This window comes from Lutra lutra, chromosome 9 (genome assembly GCF_902655055.1).
Source record: "Lutra lutra chromosome 9, mLutLut1.2, whole genome shotgun sequence".
In the NCBI taxonomy this organism is placed as follows: Eukaryota; Metazoa; Chordata; class Mammalia; order Carnivora; family Mustelidae; genus Lutra; species Lutra lutra.
Window position 1 is genome coordinate 13,009,874 of NC_062286.1, and position 14,419 is coordinate 13,024,292.

Consider the following 14,419-nt stretch of genomic DNA (forward strand, 5'->3'; position numbering starts at 1 on the left):
GCAGTGGGTTCCTCACTCACCAAGGAATCTGCTTGTCCCTCTGCCCCTTCCCCAGTTTATACTCTCTTTTTTTTCTCTCTCTCTCTCAAATAAATAGTCTCAAGAATAAAAAGAAAAAAGAAAAGCTCTCTGGCTTAGTAAATCATTTCTCATAGGGACAAGAAAAGATGGGGTGGCCACAGAACACCGGTAGCCTGAGGAAAAGAAAAAAAGTGTGCTCAGCAGTCAGAATGGCTAAAATTAACAAGTCAGGAAACAACAAATGCTGGCAAGGATGCAGAAAAAGAGGAACACTCTTACACTTGGTAGGAATACAAGCTGGTATAGCTACTCTAGAAAGCAGTATAGAGGTTCCTCAAGAAGCTAAAAATAGGGCTAACTTATGACCCAGCAATTGCACTACTAGGTATTTACCCCAAAGATACAAATAAAGTGGTCCAAAGGGACCCCTGCACGCCAGTGTTTACAGCAGCAATATCCACAATAGCCAAACTATGGAGAGAGCCCAGATGTCCATCAACAGATATGAAAAAAAGATATGGTATGTGTATAAGTATATATGTGTGTGTGTGTAAAAATACATATATATGTATATATACATTTACATATATAATAGTCATATTATATATGCTGGAATATTACTCAGGCATCAAAAAGGGTGAGATCTTACCATTTACATAAGTGTGGATGGAACTGGAGAGTATTATGTTCAAGTCAATCAGAGGAAGACAATTATCATACGGTTTCACTCATATGTGAAATTTAAGAAAGAAAACAGAGGATCATGGGGAAGAGAGGGGAAGGTAAATTAAATAAATAAATAAAATAAGACAAAATCAGAGAGGGAGACAAACCATAAGAGACTCTTAACTATTAGAAACAAACTAAGGGTTACTGGAGGGGAGGGCTATGGGGTAACTGGGTGATGGGCATTAAAGAGGGCACATGACACCATGAGCACTGAGTATTATATGCAATTGATGAATTATTTAGCTCTACATCTGACACTAATGATACACTACATGATAACTAATCGAATTTAAATAAAATACGTTTAAAAAAAAAGGAGTGTGCTCAAAGAAATGGCATAAATAGGGAAAGTGGCAAAACAAGAAGTTAATATATATTTTACATTCTTATGAAGGCCAGTCCTCTCCTAGGACATTTTGAGGCACTCAGGTAAATTTTCATAGATGGCATATACAATCAGAAACCCAAACTTTAGAGAGATAGAGGCCTCCAGTCACTAAGTGCCATTGCCATCAAATCCATGGTGGATTCACTGTAAAGCATAGAACCAAAGTGTCCATCTATCCAAAACATCTCATAAACAGACCCAGATGGAGGTATTAGATTTACACGGTTGTTTTAAATGAAAGCTATGTACTTTTAAAATCCAATTGAATTGTACTTTAGTTACCAAAAAATTAAAAAAAAAAATTAAATCAGTTAGAGAGAGTGCACGCACACAAGCAGGGAGAGTGGCCGGCAGAGGGAAAAGCAAGCTCCATGATGAGCAAGGAGCCCGATGTTGAACTTGATCCCAGGACCTTATGATCATGACTTGAGCCGAAAGCAGCTGCTTAACCAGCTGAGCCACCCAGGCATCCCACTAAAAAATTTTAGACTTTGAGCAGTCACTTTAGTAAAACAGCCCAACAAAATTTTTATTTACTTCCTATTCAAAACATATTTTACTTTGAGAAAACAGAACACTAAATGTAAGCGTATTTTAATTATGTACTATTTAAAACATAATTAGAGTGTATGAGTTTTAATTAGGTACCAACCTTTTATTTTCATTCTTTCGTATGCTGTTGGGTATGTAAGGGTGTTTTTGATTTTAATGACTCCTTCTTAATTAGTTTCTACCTTTCTGATCTTTCTCTGAAATAATAAGCCAGATCATCTATTGTGTACATCTAAATATGTAAAATTTTCTAAGAGACAAAGGTTTTCTAAAGTGTTGAATTTGTGAACTTAATAAAATAACAATTTTTTTAGGTTTTTTACTTGTAGATAGATGCTTGGGTTAAAGATTCATAGGTCACCATTATTACAAATGCATTAAGAATTACTTACATAATAATCAATGGAGTTCCTTGAGATCAGATTATAAAAATAATTTTTATAGTCATCTTTATATTTAATAATAATAATTTCTTACCTTTTCTATCAACATACTTTCTAAATTGAATCATAGATTTTAATGCAAATAATCAAGGTCTCCTTTTGAATGGAGCAAAAAAATGGTCTCTACTGGCAATTCAAAATTAGCCAATATTATCAACCCTTTAAAGAAAGAAATACAGAGGGAGAGTAACTAACGTTTTCTAAGTATCAACTGTGCAAGGTATTTTTATGTACATAATCTCACTACACAGCCCTACAAGGAAGGTATTATTTCCCCTCTTTAGAAAGTGCTTGGAGTAGGATTAAAATATACATAAGACCTGTCTCATTCTAAAACTCATGTTCTTTCTGAAATATCAACTATCATCATTAGATATTAAAATTTAGAAAGTAAAATGAAAACATTACATCTACAAGTATCTACATATTTGGCTGCATACAGTGCAAAGTAAACAGTTTTTATTGTTGGCAAGAAATCACAATGAAAGAAATTAAAGCATCAAAACAGATATTTTTAGGCCTGCCTTAAATATCAAAGAGACTAGACACTGTGGAACACTGAGAAGTTTCTTCCATTTTCTCAAGCTATAAGAGAAACATTTAGCAGTGATCTTCTTATTTGCTTTTTCAAAAAATGAAAACAATCACAAGGTGATAAGAAACATTTCTGTATGTTTACTCAAAAGAGGAATACCTAGAATATGTCAATAACTAAAGAAAAATTAATTGTATAAACATCTCCAGCATTGTCATTAACCACTACCCCTCCACCCCAAAAATAAATGCATCAAGACTTCCCACTTTGTGTAATAGTACCAACATTATTCTAGAAACACAAACACTTTTTTAAGGCTGATCTTTTACCCAGCATACTACATAACACTTCCATGAATAACATTGACTTTTTAATGGTAAATTTCTTTTTTAAAACCAAAAATTGGACCCAAAAAGAGTATCAAAAGGACAAAATTAAGTAGTCTGAATTTTGACATCTGTAAAATTTAGATAATGTTACCTCATGGAACTGGTATTGGGATTAAACATGAATAAACACATGAAAGCTATTTTGGTGCCTGGTACACAGCAGATCCTTACAGTGGGTTGAATGGTCGTCCCTCAAAAAAAAATATGACCTTGCCCTAATTACTAAAATCATTGAGTATTACTTCATTTAAAAAATGGTTTTGAAGATTTATGTTAAGGATCTTGAAATGAGGAAATCATCCTGGATTATCTGGGTGGTCCCTAATGCCAATGACATGTGTCTTATTAAGAGAAAGAGGACATGATAGATATGAAGTTAGAGGCACGACAATAGGGTGATGTGGCCACAAGCCAGATACCCAGGAACTCCTCAACCCCCACAAGCTAGAAGCAAGGGACAATTCCTCCTTAGAGTTTCCAGAAGGAGTGTAGTGTGGCCCTGCTTACATTTCAGAAGCCTTGTCACCAGAACTATAAGGGAAATTTTTTCTGTTATTTTAAGTCATTGAAATTACCAAGTCTCTTGGTAATTTGTTATGGCAATGACAGAAAATTGATACAGTTCTTACATAGTAGTTACAATAATTAGGTCAAAGTCATTGCTGTGCTTTCCTGTTGGTTTAACTCAATGGCTCTTACCTTCAATGTACATTAAAATCACCTGGTAAACTCCTAAAACATGGATGTCCAGACCCCATCACCTGAGATTCTGGTTTAATAGATAGGAGGTAGAGGAGTGACATGGTTCTCAGGAGCTTTTAAATATCCTAGGTAAAAATAATGTGGAGCAAATGTTGAGATTCATGGGGCACCTGGGTGGCTCAGTGGGTTAAAGACTCTGCCTTCAGCTCAGGTCATGATCCCAGGGTCCTGGGATCAAGCCCGGAATCAGGCTCTCTGCTCAGCAGGGAGCCTGCCTCCCCCTCTCTCTGTGCCTGCCTCTCTGCCTACTTGTGATTTCTGTCTGTCAAATAAATAAATAAAATCTTTAAAAAAATTTTTTTTTAAAAATTTAAAAAATGTTGAGATTCACTATTAACATTGCTTATTCAGAGTCTGTCTTTCCAATTAGATTTTGAGCTCTGTTGGGACAGGGAGTATGGTTGAATTGTTCTTGCTTAGCACAGTCCCTGACATATAGTAATACATTGAATAAATGAATGAATGTCTAGCCCTCTAACATAGTTTCATTCAAATTAGAGAAATGAATGAAACACGGCTCCTAACCTCAGTTCTTCAACGTAACAGGGAGAGGAAGGTAGATTGGGGTAGAGAAGAGAGGCTGACTAGGAATAATAAAAATTATACCAACTAAAATCATACTCAGTTTCAAATAACAGAAACCCTAAACTAAAATGAACTAAACAAATAGAAGCTTCTCTCATACATAAAAGAAATCTAGCTATAGGCCACAACTAGTAAGATAGTTTTATGATTATCAAGGACTTAAGCTGTTCCCCTGTTCCTCCTTTTTTCTCAGCATATCTTAACTGATGGACCAATATAGCTGTCTGATTTCCAGAGATGAGAGATACACTGCAGTCAGCAGGAGGGGGTGAGGGACAAGCACCCCCGCATTAAGGATACCTTTAATGCACATGACAGGACACTCCCACTTGCATCCCAATAACCACAGTTTACTCATATGGCCATTTCTATTTGAGAATATTGGCTGAGAATATCGCTTGATTTCAGGCTGTCATGAGCCCAAGTAAAAATTAGTTCTACATATTATTAAAGAAAATGGAGGGTGCCTGGGTGGCTCAGTCATTAAGCCTCTACCTTTGGCTCAGGTCATGATCCCAGAGTCCTGGGATTGAGCCCCTCTTTGGGCTCCCTGCTCAGCGGGAAGCCTGCTTCTCCTTCTCCCACTCCTCCTCCTTGTATTTCCTCTCTTGTTGTCTCTCTCGTTGTCTCTCTCTCTCTGTCAAATAAATAAATAAAATCTTTTAAAAAGAGGAAAATTTGTATTTAGAAGAATGAATTACTACCTCTGTCATTAACTCTAATAGAACAAAGTTGGATACTGTGCTATAATAAAAGTCCATAGAACTTCAGGAGTACAGAGAAAGGAACTGAAATTCCAACTGGAAGCATCATAAAAGGCTTCACTGAAAAGATATCATTTGAGCTACGAAAGAAATAGAACAATAGGCAAGACAAAAACTGCTCTAGGCAGGGGGAATATTGTGAACAAAAGCACAGATATGGGAAGGTACAGAGAGTATATTAGAAAAAGGCAGCTAGTAGAGAACACAAAAGAAAAAAAGCATCCTGTTGTGGAAAGAAAACAGGAATGTTGAATCACAGAGACAAGTTTGAATTAGTACCTTCACTACTCAATACATGGTTAATGGAAGCTGTGAAATTTAGAACAGAATATGAAACACAGCTTAAAATAATAAAGTTGAAAAAATGTATAAGGGTGAGACAAAAGCCTTAATCAGAAAGGAAGAAACATAATTTTCATACTAAGCATGTTGAGTTCATTCTGTTAGTAAAAGTGAAGAAATTGAGTATATTAATAAAAAATCATACTATTCCTTCTTTATGGAAAGTCCATTTGGTAATTTTCATTATAAGCTTTGGTGATTTTAATAACAAAAACCTGTTCATTGCAATGGGGAACTCTACATACCACCTCGGAATCCATTAGCACCATTTTATTCCTCCTTACAGCTTTCAAACCATGTAGTAGACACATGGAGAAAATCTGTTTGAAAATGACAAGTGAAAGATGTTTTATAAACTCCAGATGGAATTTGGTCTTTACTCAGATCAAATATGAAAAGACATCCAGGCACCAGAGTGGATATCCAGGAAGTAAATTCTATCTGACTTTGTGAATCAAAATGTTCTGCATTTTACTAACTGAACTTTAGTGTGGAAGCTCAGCAGTTATGATACCAAGGGGAGGGAAGAAGGGAAAGTGGAAGAAATGGTGGAAGGTTACCACTACTTAGAACCACAAGATACCAGGTATTGTGCCAGATGTTTTATATGCCATGTTTCATTAAACTTAACAACCTTATGACCTGAGTATAATCTGAGGTTCAATAATGTTAAGTGTCTTACCCAAATCATTGGATGAAGAAGATTCAAAATTCAGTCTGTTTAATTCAAATGTATTTTATTTTTCCATACTGGAGTTGTGCACTCTTCTTACTCAACCAGTCAATCACTCACTAATTCCCATTTCACTCAATTGTTCACTTCACTTCAAATTTATTCCATCCAATTTTTAACCAAAACTTTTCTTCTTCCATTCACCCAGATGTCTCTGATTTCAATATTCACTGATTCACTTCTTTATTTCCAAGGTATCTCACTTCCTGATTTATAATGAAACATATAAACATTTTAAAATTTAAGAAAAATTTTACCAATGAAATTAATGTATAACACTTATCATGTCTTTGACAGCTCCCAATTTTTACCATTCTTTGCATAAACAGCTGCTCATTGATTTTAAATTTGTTCCTTTCTCTTTTCTGCAGGCACTTGCTATGCATCCGTGGTGGGCTGAAATATATGACAACTCTCTCTGCTCAAGAGGGAAATTCAGATCAGCCTAGGTACTAAGCTGATTGTGTACTTTCTAACAGAGAATTTATTTATTCAAAAAAATATTTATAAGATGACTACTGCAAGTTAGGAATATTCAATAATTACCAGAAATTGTCCCTTATATTCCCCATTCTTCCACTCTATCTTTCCAACTCCTGCTTCCCACCCCTCCATCAAAGACAATTGCAAGGAACCGTATTTAAGCTACTGCCATTCTCTAAACACACTTCAAGTTTTCCCATTTCTGAGAGTTTATTTATTCCTTCCTCTCTGCCAAGAAGGCTCTCTCACATCTCATCTTAAAGGAATTCCATTCATTCCACAAAGTTCATTGCAGCCCAAACGTCACTCTCTCCAGGACATCTTTCCAACCACCACAGCTAGAAGTAGTCTCCTTCCTTCCAATTGCCATAACATTGTATTTGTTTACCCAATCACTTGTAATAATTTTTATTGTATAATTATACAAAGATACAGAAAATCATATAAACCAGATGTTTGGCTAAGTGAATTATTTTAAAGTTAATATCACCCAGGACAAGAAGTCGAAATTCCTTCCATGTACGCCATCTAAATCCCAGCTACATCCCTCCTGCCACAGATTAACATTCTTCCTACTGAGTCACTTCTCATAGTTTACCTCAGATTACTGATTTGAGTATACATGTGTCTCTTAATTCAAGCACAAAAATTTTCAGTCTTCTTATTTAATAATCTTTGCAACTCTGCAGCTCTATGATAGTTTCAGACTCTGTTAAGTACTATAAAAAATAAACATGGTGATATGACAAAGACTAACTGTGATGGCAGGAAGGAGGTTAGATGGAAAAGGAATTGGTTACCTTAGGAAGGGGTCCAAAGAAGATATTTCTAAAGAGGTGGTCTTTCAACTGAATCCTGAAAGAAGAGAAAGAGAGCCATGAGAGGGGCTAGAGGAAAAATGGGACAAGTAGTATGAAAAGGTTCAGAGATAAGAAAGAGTTGGCATGTTCAAGAAAGAAAAGGGAGGTCAGTGTTACTGGAATGCAGAGAGCAAAAGCTGGAGTGGTAAGAAAGGAGGCAGGGGCAAATAATAGAGAGTGTCATTATACGGCTTGAAATTTATTACAAGTGTAATAGGAAGCCATTCAGGCATTTAAACATGATATGAATCACATTATTTAAAATATTATTCATCCAAGTCCTGAAAATATTAGTGTAGTCTCTTCCAAGCTCTAATGTCATGTCTTCATTGCCAATCAGATCTTCCTTCATGAAAGACTCACCTTCACCATAGATTCATAAAGCTAAGAACAAACTTTTCTTCTCCTTAGTAATTCACTCAGCTTCCACACTTCCATCATTTCCCTGGTTACTCAACTTCAATTTTCCAATAAATCCTCCTTTTTCACCTCCTCCCATACCTCCACCCCTACCCCAAAAGCCTGGGCAGGGCTCCTACTTAGAAACTTCTTATTCCTTCCCACTGCTACTATCCAAGATCAGAACCTCACATAAAACTCCATCCTAAACTACCAAAAAGAGCACCTTAATACATCTTTCTTTCTTTGAGATTCCCCAGCCCCTCTTAGACTTCTCACTATGGTTACATGACATCATCCTCTATATAACAACTTGCATACTCCCAAAATGTTCAACTCTTCAATGTAGCACTGAAAACCCATCCTAGCCATAAACCTTATCTTCTACTACTCCTTTAAATAAATCTGCACCCTCCAGACAATTTGTTCTACTTATATTTTCCCTTCACCAAAAATATTTTTCCCCTTCTTTCTACTCATCAAAATTCTAAGCCAAAGTCCAAGTCAGATGCCAATCCTGTGAAGGTATAACTGACCACCCCAGACTTAGATTAGTTCTCCTTCCTCTGACCTCTCTCCTGAAAGTACTTTTTATCTCTACCAGTCAATTAGCACTTATCTTGTATTCTTACTTTATTTCCATATTTATATGTTTTATCTTTCCAAATGAAGAAAAGAGGGGAACCCTTGGACATATGCTGTTGAGCATAGCAGAGCACTAAATACATAGAGTTACTCATTACCTGTTGATTCGCCCTCTTGACCATTTATTGGAAATAGAAATAAGAAACAAGTGTCACTGATTTCTTACAAAACCAATTCTTTGAGAAAATAAAATGAGTGTAGGAATCCTGCACTCATTCATCAATTCAGACAAATGCTCAGTTTAGCACATTTGGAGCAATACTTTCTAAATTTTCAATTTTGAATATTAAAAAAGCCAACTTCAATGTGTTGAATGATGTATTTTATCCCTTTTGCCCTGTCATCAAAGCTATATGGAACCTGCATTCAACATCAAATCTAATGATCTCAGCCTATCTAAACAATCTTATCTCCTCATTAATGCTTACTCCTGACCTACTGACAATCCAAATTCACAAATCAAAATAACTGAATTATCTAACCTGTGACCATCATCTCTATAAAACTGACTTTCCTGCAAAGTTCAACAAAAGTCATTTTTCTCAAAAGATGTTTTTCATGCATAGTCAGAAAAAAGTAGATGTTAGGAAATAGTATTAAAATGCCTTTTTAACTGGAATTAGAAGTGTTTCAAAGATGATCAGAGGCTCTGAATATTTGGGAAATAAATGAGTATGTGTTTACAGTAACTATCAGATATACCATCTAAATAATCTCCCTTGGATTTGTTCATGCAAGTTTTTTCTATTTGTAGATCTTAAAAGATTAGACACTAGTCTGGTTTTTCATAAGTAAAATTTTAAATAATTGTGTCTACTCCCATTGAACGTGCTTTAACACATAGAAGTTTAAGAGATTATACACACAGTTAAGAGAAAGAAAAAGGTCAGAAGAAAGAAAAAGCCTAAATTCTCAAGCATGAAATATTTTCATCTTGAAACTAAAATCTTTATGGAATAATAAAGAATATCAAAATCTCACAGATGACTATGGTTATTTATCACATGATGAATTGGAAGGCTCTAACTCAATATTATACCCATGCCAAAGCAAGCGATTACATGTGTATTTCTATATGAAGAGGTTGACTTCTCGTGAAAAGAAGGGGTTAACTAGGCAAATCAGGACTACAAAAAACCAAAAAACCTTGAAAGGCACAGGTAATAACTTCTTTCAATAACATCTTCCCCAAGGCAACACCAGGAAGCAGAGGAAACATTTAGGGATGGGATATGATAGGACTTTATATTAGGTGCACAGAATCTGTTGATTTTTTTTTTAAAGATTTTATTTATTTATTTGAGGGGGAGAGAGAGATAGTATGAGCAGTGGGGAAAGGGAGAAGCAGCTCCCTGCTGAGAGGGAGACCAGCATGGGGCTGGATCCCAGGACCCTGGGATCATGACCTGAGCAAAGGTAGATGCTTAACTGACTGAGCCACCCAGGTGCCCCAAGAGTTTGATGAATTTGATTCCACATTAAAGTGGCTCCTTTGTCCTCTCATCCTAAACTGATAGAAATGTAGGAGAAAGAGTTGTCTGGAGGTTTTCATGACAAACATAAAATAGAGACATTTTGAAGACATTTGGGAGAATCGTTTAACATCTTTTAGGTCATTAATAAATTGGTTATTGCTGGGGCTCCTGGGTGGCTCTTGATTTTGGCTCTGGTCAAGATCTCAGGGTTGTGGGATCATGCTCCTCGTGGGGCTCCACACTCAGCACAGAGTCTGCTTGGGATTGTCTCTCTCCCACTCCCTCTGCTTCCCCCTTTGCTCACTCTCTCTAAATTACTTATTTAATTAAATAAATCTTTAAAAACAAATAAATAAATTGGTTATTGTTTATTATCACAAATTGAAAGATGAGTGCTATGATGATAAACTGACAAATAGAAAAAAGATGCTCTAACTTTGTCACTTGAGATGAAAATAATATATCTAAAGGCCAAGTTGCCCCTTAAGCCCTAACATGAAAATACTACTGATTATCTACTGCTACTACTAACAATAATGATATTAATAATAGTGGTAATTGTTATAATTTTGTGCCTGGTATTTTACAAAACTTTCTCATTTAATTTCATCAGTTATGTGGCCTTGAAGATTTTTAGCTCTGTCTAGAAGTCATACAGCTAGTAAGTGTTTGAACTTAAGCAGATTCCAAAGCCTATGTACTTTCTCATTTCTGCCTCTGTTGGATAAGGAAAGAGATGCATGGCGTGGGGTGGAGGATAGCTGTAACTAATTATTCTAATCATTTTGGGGGTAGAAATCAATATTTATTTTATAAAATCGGCCACAAGCACTCCCATCAGTTGTCAGGGTACTGGCAAGTTATTACATGTAGGTTTGGCTGCTCTACCTTCCCTTCTCCTGGCTGGGTTAAAATCACATGGATCAGATGACTTGGTAAGAGTATGGTAAGGCAGGCCCCCAAATTAAGAACACCCAAAAGAGGCAAGGGAAGCTTCACAGTGGTAAAGTCTAGGTTGACTGCTCAAAGATAGTTTGAATCACTTGTCCAAAGCCCCAGACTGAATGAGTGGAAGGCAGGAACACTGACCCAGCATAGACAGCTGAGGCAAGGATCACAGAACCCTTAATGAAGTCGGCTTCCATAGCGATGTAGAGCTTTCCTCAAAGCATAGTGAGATTTTGCTCTAATTTAAATAGTACCAAAGAATATAATTCTAGACCTTTTTAAAAGGTTCCCAATATTTCATAACAGATCTATATTTATTGTATTTTTATTAGTTTTTAAAGTAATGGATATTTATAATTTTCAAGCGAAAATATTTATAATAGGCTGGCAACAAAAAAGCCTTTTCATCACAGATGGTTTCGTGCCCTCCCTCTCAATTACATGTTAAATCCCAACTCCCACTGTGATGAAATTAGGAGGTGGGGGTCTTTTGAAAGGTCATTGGGTCATGAGGGTGGAGCCTTTTTAAAAGACACTTCGAAGAACTCCCTCCTTCCTACCTCCTACTGAAAACACCATAAAAGAGCTTCATGGATCTGCTAGAAAGCAGGCCTTTAACAAACACCAAATGTGCCAATGCCTTGATCTTGGACTTCCTAGCCTCCAGAACTGTGAGAAATAAATGCCATTTGTGTATAATCCACTTAGCCTATGCTATTCTGTATAATAGCCCAACCCAACTAAGACAAGCTCCTTTCCTTCATACTCAACACTCCCTAGTTTCAATATCAAACACTTCTAATTATTTCATTTGCTTCTTCTGATATTTTCATCCACATTTTTCAATAAGATGCTTATATTGCTATTTCTTTATCACTTGTAGAAATTATCTATTTACTTTCAATTATAGTAGATCAATATTTAACATACTCAAAACTGCCCCTAAATCTGCTTCCCTCCCCTCTATCCTTATAGTGCAGTTTTATCTTATTTTTGTCCAACTTAATCAGTCCTTAAATTACTGTTATTCTGTACTTATTCATTATCAAGCTAAATTGTATTAAGATTTTATTCACTCCTTTGTATACAATTCCCTCTCTACTTGGATTTAATAACTATCAATTTTTTAGTTCATTTTCTGATTGTTTTTCTTAATTGTATCCAAATGTCCAGATAGAAGTGTCATATATTTATTGTTTTATTTTCAAATGTTCAAGGATTTCAAAAACCTATCAATTCCTTTTTTCCCTGATAATCTATCTCCAGAGTCCCCCAGTTGCCTACTCCACTCCAGACTGCTTACTCTCTGGACCTACAACAGAGTTATCCTCTTGGTTCTTCCTTTTCTCTTCATCCTGCTCTCTTCTTGAAAATACCATTATAAATCACTATTTTCCCTATCTCATGACACTTTTTAAAAATTTAGTATCCAGCCTCTAATAGTTTTCTAATAAGAATGAATCGAAGGTAAATTTTGAATATTTGAAACTAAGATTGTCTTTATTATATACTCACACTTGATTAAAAATCATCTTATTAGAGGATTTTAAGTAATAAATTATTTTCTATCAGATTCTTGAAATCATTGTTCCCTGTCTTTCCTTTCCCAGTTTGTAATAGTATACTTCCAATAGCTCTGGTCTTAATTATTTGGTATGGTATTCGTTCATTCTTTAAGTATCTACTGAACACCTAAAATGTACCAGGTGCAGAATATTATCTACTCAGCAAGGCAATAGAGTGTTACTACTCTTTAGTCAAACACATGGAGTAGAGCCAGACTGCCTAAGTTCAAAATTCAGATTTGCCCCTTTATTACCCTTTGGGCAAGTGTGTTTTTTTGGTTTTGGGGTTCTTTTACATCTCTGCCTCAGCTTCCTCACTTGAAACATTGAGAAAATTAATGTGCTGGCACATAATATACACTAAATAAATCTCTGTTGTTATCATCAAGGCTTTCTTTTGTATGTTCTATCAAGTAAAAATCAGACTTTCCTCAGGTATGCTTTAATAAGCCACTGTTTTTTGTTAGGTGAGCTAGTTTCTCTTAGATTCCAGTTTGTTACTTGTTTCTTTATGACGCTAGACTTACCTGAGGCAAACTAATACAACATATTTTAAGTGAATGCAAGAGAATTAACTCTTAAGTAAGTTCTAAAATTCTAGGTTATGGTGAATTACTAAGTAGGACTTCACACTGCATAAAGGTCTAAATGTTCACCTAAGTGAGTACATAATAACCACAAAATTTCATTATTATTTATGGTAATGCACTACAAAATCAAGAGCTAATGCTTATTTAATATCAGCAAAACTCTAGGTGCCTTGCAGGCTATATACCCTGCCCAGGGGAATTAAAATCTAAAGTGGACTGCTAACATAAGCTGGGAGGATTGCTAGCACCAGTATGTATAGACAACCTGTTGTGTTGAGCGCAAAAATTTCACTCAAGGCTCTTTGTAGTCACACTTTAGGTTCCCACTCTTTCCCCTCAACCCTTGGAAAAACACAAAGTAAATCATAATTGGTTTTGAAGAAGAAAAAAGATAAATATAGCTATCCTAACTTAAATACTTCAGTATCCTTGTGTCACTGAAAGCAGCAAACAAGAATGTTCAGCATGAGATCAAAAGAAGTTTTTAAATCTTTATTGGAAATGCATTCAACAAGTTATTTACTATAATCTTCGCCACATTGTGATTTCACTTGAGTCATATATCAATAAACAGTTGAGTCAGAAAAGCAAAAGATTTCCTGATAACTTAGTTTCTCTTCTCAATATTTTTCTTCAGTAAAGTATACATTTTCCAAAGAGTGTCATGGTCAGATACTACTATCAAAAAGAAGAAAAATCAAGAATTCCAAAAAGGAACAGACTGAGCAAAAGCAGAGAAAATGAATGAATAAATAAATAAATAAATAAATAAATTAGAGAAGAAGAGCAAAGATGTTATTCTTTTAATGAAAGAAGAGAAATTAATGAAAAATTTAAAAAGAAAGAAAATGACTTGGAAGCAGAATAAAAATAAAAACACATCTACAAACTTATTAGTTTATTAAAAAATAACATCAAAAGACAATTTGCACAAATTCCTGGGTGACTCTGCATGTGCTATATATTGTATTCCCTTAGCTATTTAAGCAGCCAGCTTTACAATGGTGTAAAACTGATGCTGAAGTAGAGCCATCCCCTTAGCCAACTCCTATACCCTAGACCCCGTTGTCCTTCTGGGGAAACAAACAAACAAATTTTGATAGATTTGAAATATTAAAGTCTGAAGCAAAACAGATCAAATCACACTAGGAGAACCATGGGTGCATACTCAAGCAGACATGAGGAACTGAGCACTGCACTGGGTACTACAT

General features: G+C 35.5%; 1 protein-coding gene across 1 annotated transcript in view; it reads right to left on the minus strand.

Annotated features, from left to right (window-relative positions):
• Positions 1–5,758: 5,758 nt before the first annotated feature.
• The window catches only part of RAD51AP2 (RAD51 associated protein 2), a 49,188-nt gene continuing 40,527 nt past the window's right edge, over positions 5,759–14,419 (minus strand). The window contains exons 5-6 of the mRNA XM_047746912.1: positions 6,193–6,449; positions 5,759–5,830 (exon numbers count right to left, since the gene is read on the minus strand). Of these exons, the coding sequence (XP_047602868.1) occupies positions 6,443–6,449 (7 nt within the window). The 3' untranslated portion in view covers positions 5,759–5,830; positions 6,193–6,442. The remainder of the gene's footprint in view (positions 5,831–6,192; positions 6,450–14,419) is intronic.